The sequence below is a fragment of the Spermophilus citellus genome, assembly GCF_964194105.1.
Source record: "Spermophilus citellus genome assembly, chromosome: 9".
Lineage (NCBI taxonomy): Eukaryota > Metazoa > Chordata > Mammalia > Rodentia > Sciuridae > Spermophilus > Spermophilus citellus.
In genome coordinates, this window is record NC_138191.1 from 96848527 (window position 1) to 96868151 (window position 19625).

General features: G+C 39.1%; 1 protein-coding gene across 4 annotated transcripts in view; it reads right to left on the reverse strand.

Annotated features, from left to right (window-relative positions):
• Window positions 1-19583, reverse strand: part of TCEANC2 (transcription elongation factor A N-terminal and central domain containing 2) — a 36681-nt gene extending 17098 nt beyond the window's left edge. The window contains exons 1-3 of one of the 4 annotated variants that reach the window (XM_081307131.1): window positions 19456-19583; window positions 18747-18890; window positions 9284-9425 (exon numbers count right to left, since the gene is read on the reverse strand). In XM_081307131.1, coding sequence (XP_081163257.1) covers window positions 9284-9425; window positions 18747-18848 — 244 coding nt within the window. In that variant the 5' untranslated portion in view covers window positions 18849-18890; window positions 19456-19583. Of the gene's footprint in view, window positions 1-9283; window positions 9426-18746; window positions 18894-19431 lie in introns of all 4 variants that reach the window. The other 3 variants (XM_081307133.1, XM_081307130.1, XM_081307132.1) reach the window with 3 other exon arrangements.
• Between the last annotated feature and the right edge of the window lie 42 nt (window positions 19584-19625).

The following is a 19625-nucleotide window of genomic DNA, read 5'->3' on the forward strand; positions in this document are numbered from 1 at the left end:
AAGACTAAAATAGTGTGGCATAACTTGAGGACCTGTTGGGCAAAATAATCACCTCAGAAGATGTCCTGCTCTATCCTCAGAATCTGTGACTTTGTTCCTTTACGTTGCAAAAGGGACTTAGCAGATGTGATCAAGGTTAAGGAACCATAAAAGCAGAAGGGTAAGTCAGAGAGATTAGATGTGAGAAGAATTTGTCTTATCAGTGCTAGTTCTGACGATGGACAAAGGGGACCACAAGCCAAGATATGCAGGCAAATTCTAGTAACTGGAAAAGGCAAGGAAATGGAGCTGCCAACACCTTGACTTTAGTCTTTTATGCATCATTAGGTTTCAGGAGGTAGCAAGAAAGAGTATAAGAACATCTTAGCACTGGCACTTATTTTGGTTGTCTAACATGGAGCAAGTCACTTTAAACTCTCCAAGCTTCAGTTTCCTCATTTTTAAAATGGAGAAAAAAATGACATTGACTTTACAGAATTGTTATATGGATCAAATGGGTCAGAGATATGAAAGCAATTTATAAATAGAAGGGTTTTTGTTGTTAACCAATCATAAATGAAAATAAGGCATTTCTGAAATCAGATTCATATGACTGACATAAACCTTTCCCCATAATATTTATATGTTCAGTATTGCAAAGTGGGGCATGCTTGCTCACCAGGCTGAGTTCAAGGCCTAACCTCACTGTCTCATCAGCTGTTTGCTCGACACCCCTTACCCATTGGCTTTCTTTATAATACAGGCATCCACTCACAGAGGCTCTATAACTGCTGGGTCCAAAGGCTTTTTCGAAGTTGACCCTCAAGTTTGGGTCTGGTGACCACCAAGGAATACTGAGTCCACTCATTTCTCCTGCTTCTGAAAAATGTTCTCCTCCCTGGCCTGAAGTGACTATACGCCCCTACCTACACTGCCTCTGTCTCTTCCGCTGGCTGCTCCTCTTCCTCCCACTTCTCCATATGCATTTTCTCCCAGCTTCAGTCCTTCAATCCTTTAATCTTTCCTTTTACTAGAGGATTCACCCACTTAGGTGATTTTAAGCAAGAGCTTCCTGGAATATGAATTTCTAGTGTAAATTTCTCATCTGAGCTTCAATCCCATATTTCCAATTTCCTGTTAGACATTATCACCAAAAGAGTTCATGTTAGTGCAAAAATATAGAGAAATTGACTAAAATGGAAATGCTAGGAGAAAATTCCCATTTGAGGTACAAAAGAAAAAGCACTAAATTCTGATTTAAATGAGGTTAAGTTTGAGCAGATGGCAGCACCCAGAGAAGGTCCAATAAAATAAAGACATATGGCTGGGGTTCAGGGCACAGTGCAGTCTGCTAACTAGGAAGGAACTGCCCCAAGAGACATGGGTTCTCATTACATCTTTGGTCCTAACTCACTCCTGGGGCCTTAGATGAGTCACTTCAACTCTCTGGGTCTTGGATCCTAGTTTCTAAATTGAGGCAGTCAGGGTTGGGGTTTGTAGCTCAGTAGTAGAGCACTTGCCTAGCATGTTTGAGGCACTGGGTTCAATCCTCACAACCACATTAAAATAAAATAAAGGTTATTTTTTAAAAAATTGCATTAAAAAAATAAACTGAGACAGCCAAATGGATTTATAGAGCTCACAGAAATAGATAAGAAAAATTATAAGATTTCACAGTAAATGGACAAAGAACACTTACAAAAAAAGAGAAAAAGAACAAAGTACCAAAAAAAAAAAAAAAAAAAAGAACAAAGTATCAAGAAACACATGGTAAACAATTCATTTTATGCAGTAACTGAAAATAAGAAGGCGACTTTTAGACTAGTAAGAATTAGGAAAATGACAGAAATGGAACAAACTTTCTAAAAATCAAAGATTCAAAAATGGATAAAGACAGAACATGCATATCCAAGAGGTGTCTGGATTAAGGCCTAAATTAAGCTGGAGAAGAGGAGACACTCTCTAAATGCTCTAAAGAAGCAGCATGAGACCAAGGGCTAAGTCTAAGAACTCATGCCTCACTCATGTGGGGAGACAGAACACCAAAGAAACAGAGATGGAAGGCCAGAAGAGTCACAAAAATTCTGTCAAACCTTTTGTTTTTCACTAATTTGCTAAACACATCCATAGCTCCTGTCATATGTGACATTAAAGCTTGAAATATATTGGTGAATAAAATAGCATGGTCCTGTTGGCATGGAGGGTACTGCCTAGCAAATAAGAAATAAAGAAATAAATAATTAAATAAGTCATTACAAACTGAGATGAAGGCTAAGGAAACAGTTTAAGAATTGGGCCAGGTGAGGTGCACATGCCTGTAATTCCAATGGCTTGGGAAGCTGAGTCAGGAAGATCACAAGTTCGGAGCCTCAGCAACAGTGAGGCACCAAGCAACTCAGTGAGACCCTGTCTCTAAATAAAATGCAAAAATAAGGGCTGTAGCTGTAGCTCAGTGGCAGAGTGCTTGCCTGGCACATGTGAAGCATGGGTTCCAACCTCAGCATCACATAAAAATAAACAAATAAAATAAGGCATTCTCTCCATCTATAACTACAAAACATTTTTTAAATGCAAAAATAAAGGGTTGTGGCTATAGCTCAGTGGTAGAGCATTTGCTTAGCATGTGTGAGGCACTGTTCGATCCTCAGCACCACATAAAAATGAATAAAAATAAAGGTATTGTGTCCATCTACAAGAAGAAAAATATTTTTTTAAAAAATGCAAAAATAAAATAGGGCTGGGGATATGGCTCAGTGGTTAAGTGCCCCTGAGCTCAATCCCTGCTTACTGCACCCCTTGCCCCCCCCCAAAAAAAAAACAACAGAGAATCGGCAACCAAGTTCAGTGTCTTTATGTCACCAAAATAGAGAATAAAAAAAGGTTTCAAATTCACAGTCTGGGAGGATGAGAAGTGAGACAAGACCATTGGATTTGTATAGAATGCAACCACTTGGGTGTGTCCTGAGAGGCTGTGGGAGATGCCAGCTTGGAAAAAGTCCTAATAAAGGAGTAAGAAGGTCTGGAAATGGAAGTTGTGAGTATCAATCATTTAAAAAGGAATTTGGTTATAAAAGGAGGGAAGATTTGTATATGTTTGAGGGCAGAAAGAAAGAGCCAGTCCAGAGGGTAATAAATGGCAACAAAGAGAGGCACTGGGGCAGAGAGGCACTGGGGCACAGCATTTCCCTCACCTCCATGGCTAACCCTTGCCAAGCCCAGTCTACTCTCCCTGAGAAAGTCTCACAAAGAAGCTGCTTCTCTTCTCCACTCTCTCAGTCCTCAGTGTTTTCATCATGTCTCAACTCAATGACCACAGACACACCTTGTCCCAGGACTTAGTCCTTCATCGCTTTCAAGTTTGCTCAAATGTCACTCTCTCCATAAGACCCACTACTGACCACCCCCACCCACATTCATGACCTCCTGCCCCTGCTCTACCATTTCACTTTTCCACAGCAATAATCATCATCTTATAACTAGACAATTTACTTCTGTTTTTTCTTTATTGCCTGTCTCCTCAGTAGAATATGAGCCTCGCAAGAATGGGTTTTTACCAGGTTTGGTAACAGGCATCCAGAACAGTGCCCGCACAGGGTAGGCGTTCAGTATTCAAATCTCAGTTGAATGGATATTAGGATGACCTGAATTCCCTTTCTCCATATTACTCCTTTCTTACATATTCTTCCCCTGGTCACCAAAACTCTAATCATTCTATATCTTAAAAAAACACTAAATGGCTCCAGTATTATTTTTTTTCAAAGTTTATAGGTTGCTAACAGATATTCCATTAAAAATAAAAATAAGAGAGTTCATTGGGAAACCCAGGTAAAACAAAATTTAATAACTTCCTTCCTTCCTTCCTTCCCTCCCTCCCTTCCTCCCTCCCTCCTGCTGGGGACTGAGGATAGGGCCTTGCACATACCAGGTGACAACTGAGCCACACCCCCAGCCCAGATTTCTATACTGTGAAATTTCTCAGGCCACTGAAAATCTCAAAGACAGAAGAGATAGTAATGTAGCCTTTCCCAAGTTTATCTGAACTCTAGAGTCCTCATAGGATCAGAGTTCTGAGAAAGGCACTCTAGAGAATGCTGGCATCTGACATAAAGTCCAGACTCAATTGGTCAGCTTTTAAGTTCCTCTCTCCACCCTTGCCTATCCTGGCCATGTATCCTAGATTCTGAAATGCTGTTCTCAGGATTTTAAAGCCTTCATTCTTTTACTCATGCTTCTGCCTGCAATGACCTGGATCTCACTTTGACCTAGCAAAATTCCACCTCTTCTTCAAAAACCCTTCCCAGTTCATCCCAAAAGAAATCGTATACTCCCACAGACCTTAGTATACCCCTTGATGTTAGTATTTTCACACGCCAATAATAATTACATCCCCATATGCTCCTTTGTTCAGAGAGAATGTGAGTACCTTACACACAGGGACCAGGCATAAATCTCTAGCACTCAGCATAAGCAATGTTACACACAAGGTTCTCAATATGTATTGAACAAATGAATGAGCCAATGGTTCTTTTTTTTAAAATTTCAAATATTTGGCTTTTTTTAAATATTTATTTTATGTGGTGCTGAGGATCAAACCCAGGACCTCAAATATCCCAGGTGAGTGCTCTACCGCTGAGCCACACCCCAGCCCTGGGCAAATGATTCTAGATTCTAAATAAAACAGATCAAAACAGGATCCAAGTTTCTTACCAGGCCTCATATTATCCACCAGTCTTAACAGCTTAGTGACTTCATTCTGTTATCTTTCTTCTACAATAACTTGTTTCACTCTGAATTCTTCTCAATAGCATTCATCATACTAAGATTCCCTCCTATCTTAAAAATCAGAACTTTGGTCATTCTCCATTTCCTTTCATATTGTCACATCATTCTTTTCTTTCAATATCAAACTTCTTGAGCTATTTTCAGTTTCACTTTTGTACCTCCTCCTGGCTCCTCAAGCTCCTGCCCCTAACCTGGCCTTTGAACCTGTCCTGAACAAGATTACTAAATGATTCTTTGGTAAAATCCATCATGCAATTTTCAGACTGCTATTTGGCCACCTGACAACCATGGACGCTGCTAACCAACTTCCCATTGCGTTCCATGACAGCATTCTCATCTGTTTCCCTTCTGTTTCTCTGGTCACACTTTCTCAGACTCCTTCCTCAAGTCCTTTAAATATTAGTGTGCTTCAGGATTTTGGACTTGGCTCCTTGCTTTTCTTACATATTCCTCCTGGGCGAGCTTATCTATTTTAATCACCTCAATTCCTAGCCATATGCTGATAATGACTCTCAAGAATATAATTATAATCTTTCCTTAGTTTCAGCCTTGTACATCCAACATCCTGTTGAACATTTCCCCTGGGATGTTCTATAGTATGTTAAACACAATAAGTCTAAAACCGAACTTATCATTCCCCTACCTCCAAACCTCCTGTTCTTTATTACAGAGTGGTAGCATCATCCAACCACCTGCCCTAACTTTCACTCCTTCACCTTCATCCCAAACATCCAATCAATCACTAGGTCCTCTGAATTTTATCACATATGCATCTCTTGATTTCAACAACATTTCTGCATCCCCATGACTACACCATCTAGGTCACCCTCATGTCATATCCAGATAGTTTATTAGCTTCCTAACTGGGCTTTCCACCTCTAGGGTTGCTTTTCCCCAACACCTTTCCCACAAGGGATTTTTCAAAACTCTTCAATTACACTATTATCTTTATGATAAAGAGCAAACTCTTAGGCTTTATGGTGGACTATAGGTACCCCTTCACTACAACACAACTAGATCCTGGATAAAAGTTACCTTATCCCCACCAAAAAGTTAGCAGAGTCTAGAAGAGTAGACTCAGGGAGAGGTGAGGCTATCCTCAGGGCTGACACCAATAGCAATGCTGCTGAAATACTTAGCTATGGGTCAGTGATAAGGTACAAGAGCTAATCTTAGTATTGACATACTGAAGTAGGGTCCTCGAAAGGTGTGCTAAAGTGTTCTAGGCCAGAGCTGACTCCTGACTATTGACAGAAACAAACAAGGCAGCAAATCTTCTTTAGAGGGAAGCTTTTCCAATTTAACCCCATAGAATTCCTATAGATTGAAATAAAATAATGAGCTTACAGCTAAAACCCACCAAGCACATGGGAAAGCAAAGATGATGAGAGCAGTAACAATAAACAACAAATATAAATCCTCAAGGACTATAAATATAAGAACAGTCAGATGAAGAATACAGAAGAGCTATGTATTAAACGTTTCAAAGGATAAAAGACATAATCAAAAGAATGTGTAAATAGCATTGACAAGAGTCAAATTTAGGGGAAAGAAAAAACTTTCAAAAATGGAAAACAGAGTTTTTGAAATAAAGAATTCAATGAATGGGTTAAACAGTACATTAGAATCAGCTGAAGAAAAAATTAGATGTTGGAAGATATATATCTGAAGAAATTATCTAGAAAGCTGAAACAGACAAGATTAAAAAAGATGACACTCAAACTAAAGAATATGAATAAAAGGAATCTGGTTGTAGAATCTCAGAAGAAGGGAACAGAGAAAACGAAAGAGACACTTTTAAAGAGATAATAGCTATAAATTTTCAACAACTGAACAGGAATCTGCAGGTCTAGGAAGTATAATATATCTAGGATAAGTACAAAGGAGTACCTGCTGTGCTAGCGAATCTACAAGATCACTCCAAATGATTCTCACCTATTATTCACACACGGTGTAGTTGCCTTTCAAACCAAGAGAATGTGAGGGAAGTGACAGTGTGTCATTTCTGATATTAGGCTATAAAAGAAACTGTCTTCTCACTTGGTTTTCTCTAGATTTCTTGTTCTCTCTTGGATAACTTGTTCTGGAGAAAGCCAGCTGCCATGCAATGAGCATCCCTAAAGAAAAACCCACATGATGAGGAACTGAGGCTTTCTCCATGCAATCCTGTGAGGGAGTCATTTTAAAAGCAGATCCTCAAGGCCTGATCAAGCCTCAGATGATTACAGCCCCAGTCAACAGTTTGATTACAACCTCTTAAAAGACACCCTGAGCCAACACCACCCAGAGAAGCTGCTCCCAGATTGCTGACCCTCAGAAAAACTGTGTGAAATAATAATGTCTTAAGCAGTTAAATTATGGGTAATTTTTACACAGTGATAGCAACTGATCCATTGTTAAGACCAAACACCTTCTGCTTTACTCTTTATACTTAAGGCACTTGATTAACTTCTCTCCATCATCAGAGTGCTCATCACACTGTATGACAAAGTCTCATTTAAGATATCTGTCTTTCCATTAGACTTGTATCTGTCTTTCCATTAGACTTGTTCCCTTTTTGTTCCAAAAAGAAGGGAATAATACCTTTCTCCATTATTATGCAAGCATAATTCTTAGCACAAAAAATATATTCAATAAGTATTTGTTCCTTACAACCTACAGCATAGTGACAGGCAAAAAGGCTAAAAGGTGTAAAATATAAACATTCTCAAGCAATGATTCAAATGGAATCTTCATCATTCAACTGACATAACTATAAAAGAACCATGAAACCCCTATATTCCAAATAACCTCAAGTTTAGGGAAGGTTTAGAAAAGGAACAAGGTTCAAAAGTTGAATGGTTTCCAGCTTCTCATAAGTCAAGCCCTCTTAAGTTTCACTATGACCCTGGAACTAAAATCTTTGAACATCAGATATACCCACCATTTTTTTTTTTTTTTTTTTTTTTAAGTACTGAGGATTGAATTCAGGGGCACTCTATTGCTAAACTACATCCCTAAGCTTTTTTATTTTTTATCTTGAGACAGAGTCTTGCTAAGTTGCCCAGGCTGGCCTCAAACTTGTGATCCTCCTGCCTCAACATCTCAAGTAGCTGAGATTACAGGGCATGTGCCACCAAACCCAGCTCAGACACACGCACTCTTGAAAGCATTCGCACAATTATACTCAAAGGCCATACAGAAATGATTTTTTTAAAATAATCTGTTCTGCATTTGTAGAACAATTCCAGTTTATCACACTGATATTTCAATCTGATCACACGTGGTGTCTAAATATGAACATGCACATACACACATGTACATACACACGTTATAAAATATTAATCACTAGTACCCTCTACTGGTGGAAATGTCTTATCTTTTCATATGAATGGTCTTACTGCCCTCTAGTGACCACAACCTGTAAAGACAGAAAATCTAGCAGCAGATGGGAGAATCTTCTTGGCCAGAATGATATGGTTTTATGTTCTTTAAGCATCTAATTTTCTCAGATTCTGGTTTGTATTACAGGGGTGCAACTCTAAAACTCTTGGGGGACCCTCTGGGGATTTCAAAACAGCTCTTCCCAGCTGTTAGTGCCAGTCTGAAGCAGCTCTCTCTCCTGCTTCTCAAGAAACAAGAGGTCAAGGGGAGGCAGACAAGGCAATGGCTGTACTCATGAGGGCAAGAGCAGCAGCTGTGAATGACTGCCCTGGACTCCCTAGGGAACTGGGAGCAGCTTGAGGAACACATGTTGGCCCTCCCTTGCATATTATCCACAGTTGCGTACTGTACTAAAATGGCAATTCAACATAGTCTCTCACTTACCTTTGATATATCTCCAAAGCTACAATAAATGACACAGTGACAAATGTTGCTATAGTTTGTTGCTGTTGTTGTTGTTGTTTTTTTAAATAGGCTTTGCAAATTATTTCTACTCAAGACAGAAAAGCCAAGCTTCTTTCAAGATTTAACTAAAACCTGTCATCTCTCTTACGAAGTTTTTTTTTAATTCCCCGATTTAAGTGACTGTTTTGTCTTTTGTGCCAGCATATATTGCCCAGGTCAGAATGGTACCCAGAATATTATATGTTCATTTATAACTTACCGTATTTCATTTCACTGCTTCTATTTGTCTAAATGCTTGTCCCATCTAGCAAACCTTAAGTTCCTTGGGGTCACGAACCATATCTTATTCATTTTTGCACACTCAAAATGATATCTATAGATCACTGTGTTACTGGTCTATAAGGTAAGTATAGAAACCGGAAGCATTTAGAAACTTTTATAGCTTATGTGTTAGACCTAATTTTAAAAATTGGGGCTTTGTTTTGTATATTTTAATTTCATTTTCTGTTAAATGTTATTATATATTACGAAAGTATTGGGTGCAACCAATGGAGAAGTTTTTAAACAATGGTCCTTATCCAGAGAGTTTGAAAAGCCCTAGTAGGACAGATAACTTAAAATTTGAAGGAAAGAGGAAAGCAGGAAGAAAGGAGACAAAAAACAAGACCTTTCATAAAATTCTGAAGGAACATACCTATCCTTGTTGATTTTAACACTTCCCTGGAGGGTATTTTCTTCTTTAATTCTCGTAAGGCCTCAACTAGATTCTCTTTGCTTTGATCAGGAAGCTCCAACATAGTTTTCCATCTTTTTATGTCTTCTACAACCACAACTCTCTGAGAAAAAGAAAAGTCATTTGGAAAATGGAACATTTTCATTAGAAAGACATCTGCCTTCACCTGAGCTAATGGGGCTCCTATTGACATATGAATTATTGATTATGACCTGAACCAAAGCACAGTGTGTCTGATGGCCCCAAATGATGGGTAATTGCTTAAAAGCAGGTCCTGCTTACTGCAAATCAGGAAGAGAGTTGCATCTATTAGGAAAAGTGCAAGTTTTAATCTTACCATGTCAGACACTACTGGGCACTTAGCCGTGAGAGGTAATAAGAAAGAGAAGAAAAGAAAAATGATGCTGAGGTGAATCAACCTTATAGATCACTTAAGAGTGTCTTAATTCACAAGCATGGACAGAGAGCAGAGGTCATAAAGGCATGTTTATTTCAACAATAAAAAGCATGCTTCAATAGTTCCCCACTTTGTAGAGGAGAAAACTCTTTCTTTTTGGAAGAATTTTTTAAAACTTCAGGAGAGTAACTCACTACTTATAATTAAAAAAGGTTAATACTTTGCCATTCCTCATAAAATAACAAAACATTATAAAACTTAAATCCCTTTATATTCTCCACCAAACTCATTTCCACCCTTACATTCCCAGGGAAAAAACTACCATCTTAAAGTTGATATGCATTTTTCCATTAAGTGTAAAATATTAGCATGAAGGAATATGGGTAAAGGGAATGGGAAAATTCTTTGTACTGTGTTCTAACTTTTCTTTAATTTTGAAAGTATTTCAACTAATAACTTTTTTATTAAAAAATGAAGTTGTTTTCATAAGTGCAAAATAAAAAATCTTGTCTTGGATCATTACTACCCTGGGAAGGTGGGCAGTTAGAAATTAGAAAGGGTTATGGCTTCTGGGATCCTGGTAATGTTTCTTGATCTGAATGCTGATGTGTTCACATTGTGGAAATTTCTTAAGATGTACACTTAGGATCTGTGTACTTTGCTATATGCATTTTCAATATGGCAATTTAAATAAAAAGCAACTATCTAAAAGTCCCATCTCCCTTCCTTGGCTGGGGTCTGCTTCAAGTCTAGAAGCCAGGGTGGGAGGAGGGTGTGTTGTGACTCCTCTATTCCCCGGCCTTGGTTTCTCCTCTTCCCCAATATGTTTATTTGCTTTGGTTCCCCATTCATCCAGGTTCAAAGCTGGGAAAAGGAAGGGAGCAAAGGAAAAGTTTTACTTTGTTGTGATACTATGCTAATCAGGTTTTAGTGCTCTTTGAATTGGCAGATATTTGAAGCTGACTCTTTCTTTTTCTCTCAGGGTGGCTTTTGTAGTTCCTTGGAGAGCTCCCATTGCTGAGATCTCACTTTTGGTACCCATAATGTGGGCACTGCTTCTTCCAGCCAGCCACTTACAAGTCCTCCCTTAAGTTCCCAGTTTTTGGCAACCCACTTCATACAGACTCTGTCTGTAGGGGTCCAAGGATTCTTGTAAACCCAGCCACTTTAATTCTATTCTATGCCAGCCAGCATTTTCTCCCATGATTGCCCACATCTTTGTCCTAAAAGTTTCCAAGAGTATCAGCCTTCCCCAGTCGCTTCTCTCTCTGGCATTAGTCACTCCATTTTTGGATTTTCTCAGGCACAGGTCTAATTTCTGAGTCTACCAACTCCTTGAAGCCCAGTTCTCCAAGTGAAACTGCTACAGTACTCTCACTTCATTGGAAGGAATTCTCTCTTCCTTCTTATTTAACTTCAACTTTCTTTAGAGCCTCTGGTGGGTAACGGGTTCAGGATTCTAAAACTGGTCAAACATTTCTGCCTTCCCAAGTTCTGCATGGATGGTCCAAAATCTCATTTGAGAACACCATTTGCTACCTATTACTTTGTTCTCAGCCTTTAGGGTCCTTGGTCAAAGTTGAAAAAAATCCCTTTCTATAATCTCTATAATATAAAACAGTATAATTATTGTTAAGTGGCATGAAAAATAAATAAAGGAAAAGGAGAAAATATTAGGCTTTGAAAAAAAATTTTTAGTTGCAAATGGACACAATACCTTTATTTATTTATTTTTATACGGTGCTGAGGATCGAACCCAGTGCCTCACGTGTGCTAGGCAAGCACTCTACCACTGACCTACAACCACTGCCCCAACATCAGGCATTTTTAACTCAACAAATTTTGATTTATTGATACTGATATATACAATCCCAATTGATCCATTTTAATATTAGATAGTATTCCATTATTTTTCATACAAATGACTGGAATTTTAAAATCTATTCCCCTAATGGATATTTAGGATTTCTTTCCCTGTATTTTTTCTGCTACAAACATTGCTTCAGTGAACTCCTGCCCCTAACAGCTTTTTGTATGTGTTCCACCCATTTACTTTCCACTTTTCAGGGTCAATAGCCTAAAGCTACTTTATTTTGCTCCCTCACAAAGAAAAATGTGTTTATAAATATTTTATTAAAAGATAGATATTATTGCTATCCAAACAATGATCTCTACCTTTTAATATGGATGTTTAGTCCATTTGTATTTATTATGATCACTGATTAACAATTAGGCATCACTTACTCTTCTATGTAATGGACCAAGTTTAGTTTTGTTTTTTTCTTTATGGTTTGGAAGTTAGACACCATATTTCTTTCATTTAGTGTTTACTTTTATCATTTTAAAGATGTTTATTCAACAAAATCTATACATCTTCTTCCCAAAAGCCTTTATTTCAAAAACTCTTATTAATATCTTATTTTCTTTCATGTTTGTATCTCTTTATTTCTTTGTAATGCAGATAGATCTAGCTTCCAATTCACCAATTCTCTCTTTAGCTATGGTTTGTCTACTTTTAAACACAGAACAATATGTTTCTTCTCCAACAAATATATTTTTTCATTGAATAAGTTCTGTTCTTTCCTCCAAACTTGCCTGTGTTCTTTTCATACTATCCTGTTCTTATGATTTCTATTCATGTCCTTATTCCCACTTCCATGAACATTCTAAACATATTTCAATTTAAATCTCTTTTAGATTGTTCTCTTACCTCCACTTCTTGAGATGGAGAATCTATAAAGCTTATAATTTTTTGACTTTGAGTTCATTTTTTAAAGGGGATTATTTTCCATGGATATTCTGTATATCCTAGGATGTGAAGTACTTAACAGGGAAATCTCTCATTTGCCCCTGCCAAGGACCTTGGATTCTCCTGGTACTAGACCAGATTTTACGTGAATTTCTTTCAGCTTTGCAGACAGTGTGAACTTAAAAAAAAATATATTTTTTTTTTCATGCACAGCAGTAAGTGTGTGATTCTAATGTATTATATAGTCAACTCTTTTTCCATCTAAGACCTGGAGAAAAGATTACAGACTTCATGCTGTTTTCTTGGACTAATGGATGAATTTTTGTTTTTGTTTTTTTAACTGCCGGCCCTGTTTTCTTTTTTAACTTTATTTACTTATTTTTATGTGGTGCTGAGGATTGAACCCAGTGCTTCACATGTGCTAGGCAAACACTGTACCACTGAGCCACAACCCCAACCCAGTGGATAGAATTTTTCTAGCTCATTTTTCACAAAAATGGCAGCCCTGTCATTTTTTCATGTGAGGGGTCAGTTCCAGCTCCTATCATATTAGCCTGTGGCTTTATCTCCTGGCCCCTCTTACAACTCCAGTGCCTAAGCATTGCATCTGATTTCAATATTCACTGGAAATATTTAGCTTCAGCTCCCAATCACAGCTTTGGGTGTTAATTTCTTCTCTCTTCCTGGCACATCAGAAATGATTTCCCTTTCTTGTTGTTTTTTTTTTTCCCCCTTAGTTATAGTTGGACACAATACCTTTATTTTATTTATTTATTTTTCTGTGGTGCTGAGGATCGAACCCAGCACCTTGGCCTTGCACACACTAGGTGAGCTCTCTACTGCTGAGCCACAACCCCAGCCCCTTCCCTTTCTTGTGTTCAAATTTAGCTCTGTATTGAAGTTTTATTTTGTTTTTGGTACAAGGGTTTGAACCCAGGGGTGCTTACTGAGCCACATCCCCAGCCCTTTTTTGTATTTTATTTAGAGACAAGGTCTCATTGTGTTGCTTTAGGGCCTTGCTAAGTTGCTGAGGCTGGATTTGAATTCATGATCCTCCTGCTTCATCCTCCCAAGCCACGGAGATTACAGGCATGCACCATTGCACCTGGCTCCTGGAGATTTTTTTTTTTTTTTTAAATATATAGCATTTCTACATGGTTAGAATTGGGTTAGGAGTTCCTGTCAGATCATTTCACCATATGAAACTATAGAAGTTCAAACTCTTTAGCATGATAAAAAAGGCTTCTCATAACCTGGCTCCTGATATTCTTTTTGGTCTTATCATTACCTTCAGATACATCAAATTATTGGCAGCTACCTAAATGAATCACAGTATTTCACACTGTTAACCTAGGGATGCTCTTTCTTTGCCTGATAAAAAAATCTACTTACTTCTTAAGACTCTCCTCAAGTATCATCTCTTCTATGAAGCTTTACTTGCCTCTCTCCTACCACATTTGACCACATTTTCCTTTAGGTCTCATTGTAAACTGTATAGATTCCAATTACCAAATCAATGGTTTCTGCATACATTGCTCAATGAGACTGTCTTCTCCACTAGACTACAAATAACTCCAGGGCAGCAACAATGTTATTTATTTCTCTATCCTCAGTGCACAGTAAATATAACTGCACAAAATTATGTACTATGTTTCAGATCTGAAATTTTAGGAAGAAATGGGAGAAAAAGTCAGTTTTCAGAGCAAAAGAATTCTATATATGTTGAAGAAATGTTTCCTTGTATCTGTCTAAATATGAGCCTGAAAATTCTTACCTGAATTAGTTAGAATACAAAATGACATGGAAACTTGGGACAAAAACTATCATTGGGGAAGCTGCAATGAGTAGTGGAACAGTTATGCCAGAAAGAAGATACGCTCTCCATCTGGTCTTTATAGTTAGGGATGGGTGTAATATGAGGTGTGACCAAAGCAGTAGGGCAAATGATTTACTCATAAGCAGTAACTTGGGCACTGGTGGGGGCAGCAGACAACATATTGGTTAGTCAGTCCTACAAAGGAAAGAAAGGTTCATAGAACATTCTGAAATGCTAAAACTGCCCACCCAACCCCTAAAAAAAAAAAAAAAAAAGCATATTCTAGGAACTTTCAATTTAAAAAAATTCTGCTATTGAAATCAACAGAAATCATTTCTCCTTAAGGGACTAATAAGAGATTAACCAAATTAACCTTTACCATTTAAATGAACACTACATGAGTTCTATTGAGTATCACTTTTATTGAATGTGATAAAGCCACAGCAAAATTACTTGCAGTATACTGATAACAGAAGTACAATGATCCTAATATCTCAAGATTTTTATACTTCCTCAGCTTGGCATTCAGAAATCTGCCTTTTTTTTTTTTTTTAAGTTTACCCTACGGGGGCACACTATGGATCTAGATTGTCTAGTTCAAACCCCAGCTCTGCCACTAACAGATGCATGACCTTATGCAAGCTACTTAATCTCTTTGTGCTGTATATTCTTCAACTGCAAAATGTAAATGATAAAAGCATACATTTCAATCTGGGTTGTGACTCAGAGGTAGAGTGCTTGCCTAGCATGCATGAGGCACTGGGTTTAATCCTCAGCACTACATAAAAATAAAATAAAGGTACTGGGCCCACCTATAACTGAAAAATAAATGTCTTTTTTTTTTAAAGGATACATTTCACAGAACATGTTACTAAGACTTTTAATATATGTAAAGCACTAGTACAATACTTTGCCCATAGAAATGGGCTCAATTACTGTTAGTCTTTATAGTTAGGGATGGGTGCAATATGAAGTGTGACAAAAGCAGTAGGGCAAATGATTTACTCATAAGCAATAACTTGGGCACTGGTGGGGGCAGCAGACAACATATTGATTAGCCAGTCCTACAAAGGAAAGAAAGGTTCATAGAACCTTCAGCTCTTTTACTACAAAAGTTGCTCCTATTTCATGTGTAAGAAGAGCAATTAGTTTCTACTAATAGACAGCACAATGCTCAGTCCTATGAACATGCATTTAGTTAGTCCTCACAGTGATTCTGCAGATTAGGTACTATTAGGTGTTATCCTTATGTGACTGATAAGGAAACCAAAAACTTCAATATTCAGTAAATTCCTGGAATTAAAACATGATGCTGGTGTGTGGGAATAAGTCCCTCAGCAGAGAGTGGACCTAGCTAACAGTCTAGAATTCAGTTAGCTCACCTTGCCTTCAATTTGCCATCCTACACACCTGAAAGTAAGCACCATGCATTTATAAAAGAAACAACAGCCAGCTGTTGTGGTGCATGCTTGTAATCCCAACTACTTAGGAGGCTGAGGCAGGAAGATTGCAAGCTTAAGGCCAGCCTGGACAACTCTGTGAAACCCTGGGGGCTGGGGATGCAGCTCAGTGGTGGAGTGCTTGCCTAGCATGTGCAGGACCTGGGTTCAATCCCCAATACTGAAGAAAGAAAGAAAACAGCAATTGCCACTTGTGGAACAGTTATATGCCAATACTTCCCTCTAGCCAAACCTTCCTGTCCCTTTAAGGTGTCCTATCACATAGCCTTCTCTGACCACTAAAACAGACACTGCAATGTTTTCATTCTTAACAAGTCCTGTGCTAAGGTACTAAGGACACAAAATTATTACACTTCCTCAACTCGAGATTCAGAAATCTCTCTCTCTCTCTCTCTCTTTCTCAAAGTTTAACCTACAGGGAAAATACTATGGATACAGTTATCTAGGAGAAGCTCAGGGCATAGCATGGGACACGTCTGATTAGATTGGCTCTGTATCTGGGGGAGAGAAGGGTAGTCAGAAAAGGCCTCAAAGTAGAGAAAACTCTTAAACTACGTCATAAGGGATGAATAGGATTTCAGTAAGTAATGATAATAACAATAACAGCAAACACTTGCACAGTACTTAGTATGTGCCAGACTCTGTTCCAAACACTTTATATATACAGACTTACTCGAATCTCACAGTATCTTATAAAATAGGCATTAATCCCTAGGCGAGGACATAAAGACATTAAATAACTTACCCAAGGTCACAAAGGCAGAACTGGGATTTTAACACAAATATTTTGGCTAAAGGGGCTGGGGTTATGGCTCAGTGGTAGAGTACTTGCCTAGCATGCATGAGGCACTAAGTTCGATCCTCAGTTCCACATAAATGTAAAATAAGGATATTGTGTCCACCTAAAACTAAGAAATAAAATAAATATTAAAAAAAATTTGGCTCAAGAGTCTGTGTTTTTTTTGCTTATTTGTTTTCTTGGTACTGGGGATTGAACCCAAGGTTGCTTTACCACTAAGCTACCTCCCTAGTCCCTCTTTTTTTTTTTTTTTTAACTTTGTATTTTGAAATAGGGTCTCGCTCAGTTGCTTCGTGCCTTGCCAAGTTGCTGAGGGTGGCCTCGAATTGTGATCCTCCTGTTTTAGCCTGCTGAGTTTTGGGGATTACAGGTATGTGGCATCATGCCTGGCAAAAGTCTGTGTTCCTAATTACTATACTATATTGCCTCTAAGACAATGAAGTAAGGCATTTCAGGAAAACAGGATAATATAGTGTATTTGCAAAGGTACAGAGGTATAAAAGAGCATGTCATCTTTGGAATTGTGAGAGGCTGACAACGAATAGAGTGTAAATAATGAGTAGGGGCTAGGCATGGTGTCATATAATTAGAATCCCAGGGGCCCAGGAGGTTGAGAGAGGAAGATTGCAACTTTGAGGCTAGTCTGTTCAACTTAGAGAGACCCTGTTTTGAAATAACAAATAAAGGGCTGGGGCTATAGCTCGGTAGTAGAGCACCCCTGGGTACTGGAAAAAAAAACAAAAAGTGTGTGTAGGTAAGCATACATGTAGTTTAATTACCACTACCACCCATTTTCCTCTAGAGGGTCTGTATCATGAGCCTTCCTTTAGTTGTTATTAATATTCTGATGAAACAAGATAACCGAAAACTTGATTATGTTCCATGAAGTCATAGAACTACAAAAGTAGAAGAGACTTTAAAGCTCATCTAGAGTTCAGCAGGTCTCAACCACCTGCTGCTTGGAAATATGTTAGATAGGGTATTTGTGGTCTTCACACTGGGAGGTCCTATTTGTGTTTAATGCTTCAGAGGCAGGGATGCTAAACATCCTATAACTCATAACTCATAGGTAGTTTCAAGTAATGAAGATTATCTTGCCCTAAACAACAACTGTGCCCCTTGAATAAACACCAATAGTGTTCAACCTCCCCATTTTGTAGATAAGGGATCTGAGGTCTTAGAGAAGGGACTGACTTGCTAAAGATCACCCAGATGTACAGCAGGGCCTCAGACCCAATGCTTCTGTCTATGTCCCCTTCACTGTTTTCTTATGGGTCTGGGAAGCTTGTGAGACACATAGAAAAGGAGTCCAACTAAGTATCTAAGTCAAGCACTCAAATTGCTGCTTTGTTGTCATAGTTCTTTGTATACTGTCTCTAAACCCAAATCCCCCTCTCCCTTTCAGAGAGACACAGACTGGAAGTTCAGGTTTGGTATTTATCTGCATAGAAAATTTTGAGATAGATTAGAGCCACCCTGGCCAAATAACATAAAATGTGACAGAACTCTGGGAGCAAAAACATTAGGAATCTAGTGGAGGAAGCAGAACCTACAAAGGAAATGGAAACGAAAAAGTCAAATGCAGGCGTAGGTTCAAGATGACAAAAGGAGCTAACAGCAAGCTGTTTTGTTATTAGTGAAATAATAATCACTTTAGTATTTATTAAATACCTATGTTCATTGGATTTTTGTATATATTCCTTGACTATTCCTTGATAATATAAATAAAACTGAGTTCCAGGTAGCAGAGCCCATTAAAAGTCTCTCTGGCCAAGCTACAGCTGTGGAGGCCATGTGATATGGTTCTGGCCGGTAAATTGTGACAGTACTATAAGCACTGTCAGTCACTCCTTAGTAAGTCTGGACAGGGCACATAGAATTATATTTGATGGTTTAACATTCCTAACAAGAAATTTTTCCAAAAGAAAAACAACAACAAACAAACATACAAAACACAAGGGGGCTTGTCCTACCTGCTAGAAGACATATCTAAAAGCCAGAATAATTAGAAGAATGTAGCAGGGATGTGGGAATCAATAAACAAAAGTGTGATAGCATACTGGGGAAACAGCAATGGAATAGTCACATAAACTTTGTGGAAGGGCATAGCAAAAAACTCATGGGAATCCCAGGATAGACCCCTTTGGAACTGTCTGCTGTCGCAGTATTTGCACATTTGCTCTAGTCTCAGATCCCCTCTCACCTTCAGAGACTCAATCGTGGCCTGCTTGTAAATCTTTCCTCCAGGGTCTTTCTTTTGTGGGCTATTCTGGATTCTAGGCGTTCGAATGACGAATTTATCCATCGTTAGGGGATTCCAACTACCTTCTTGTGCTCGCAGCGTTTTCTGCTTAAGAAAGAGGGCAGATTCTAAAACTTCATCAAGGCTGCCATGATGTGTGTGTTCCCCAAAGTAAAACGACTGGGTTTTCTGGAAGCACTCCTGAATCGTGGTGATTCTTGGACAGTATTAACAGGAAGTAAGAGTTCTTGGGAGCGGGGGAGGGGCTCTGTCTAAGACCAGAAAGTCTACTTCCTGGGTTAGGAGGTTCCTAGCTTCCAGAATCGCTGGCAATAGAGGGTATCCCGATCTCGGGGCAAGCGGCCTGAAATTGCCTTCCAACTTAGGAAGATCGTGGCAGGGTTAGGGTCAGGGTTGTTAAACAACTACCCCACCGCAGCCCCGATCCCAAAGGTTGACTTAGTGACCAGCAACGACCTCCTCTAGGCCTGGCAGGGTCCTCACAATAAGCAGCCATCTCCAGGAAGGACTGATCAATGCTCATAGGAGTCCAACCACGACTGTCAGGCTCCGGACCCCGAGGGAGGAAAGGAACCACCCTCTCTGCCCCTACCCCGCACTCAGGAGCGCGGGAAAGGGCACCCACCACGAAAAGCAGCCCTGACAGCACCTGCGCCTCCAAGGAGCGCCCAGCGAAGCCCCCGCCAGCCGCGAGCGTCGGAGCTAAAAACTCGCTCGCCTGCTCAGCCGCCCAGTCCCCCGAAAGCTACGAACCACACTCCCCAGAATGCACCGCGAGGGGCGGGCGGGGCGCCCAGGGCGGTGGCCGTCCCAGGGAGC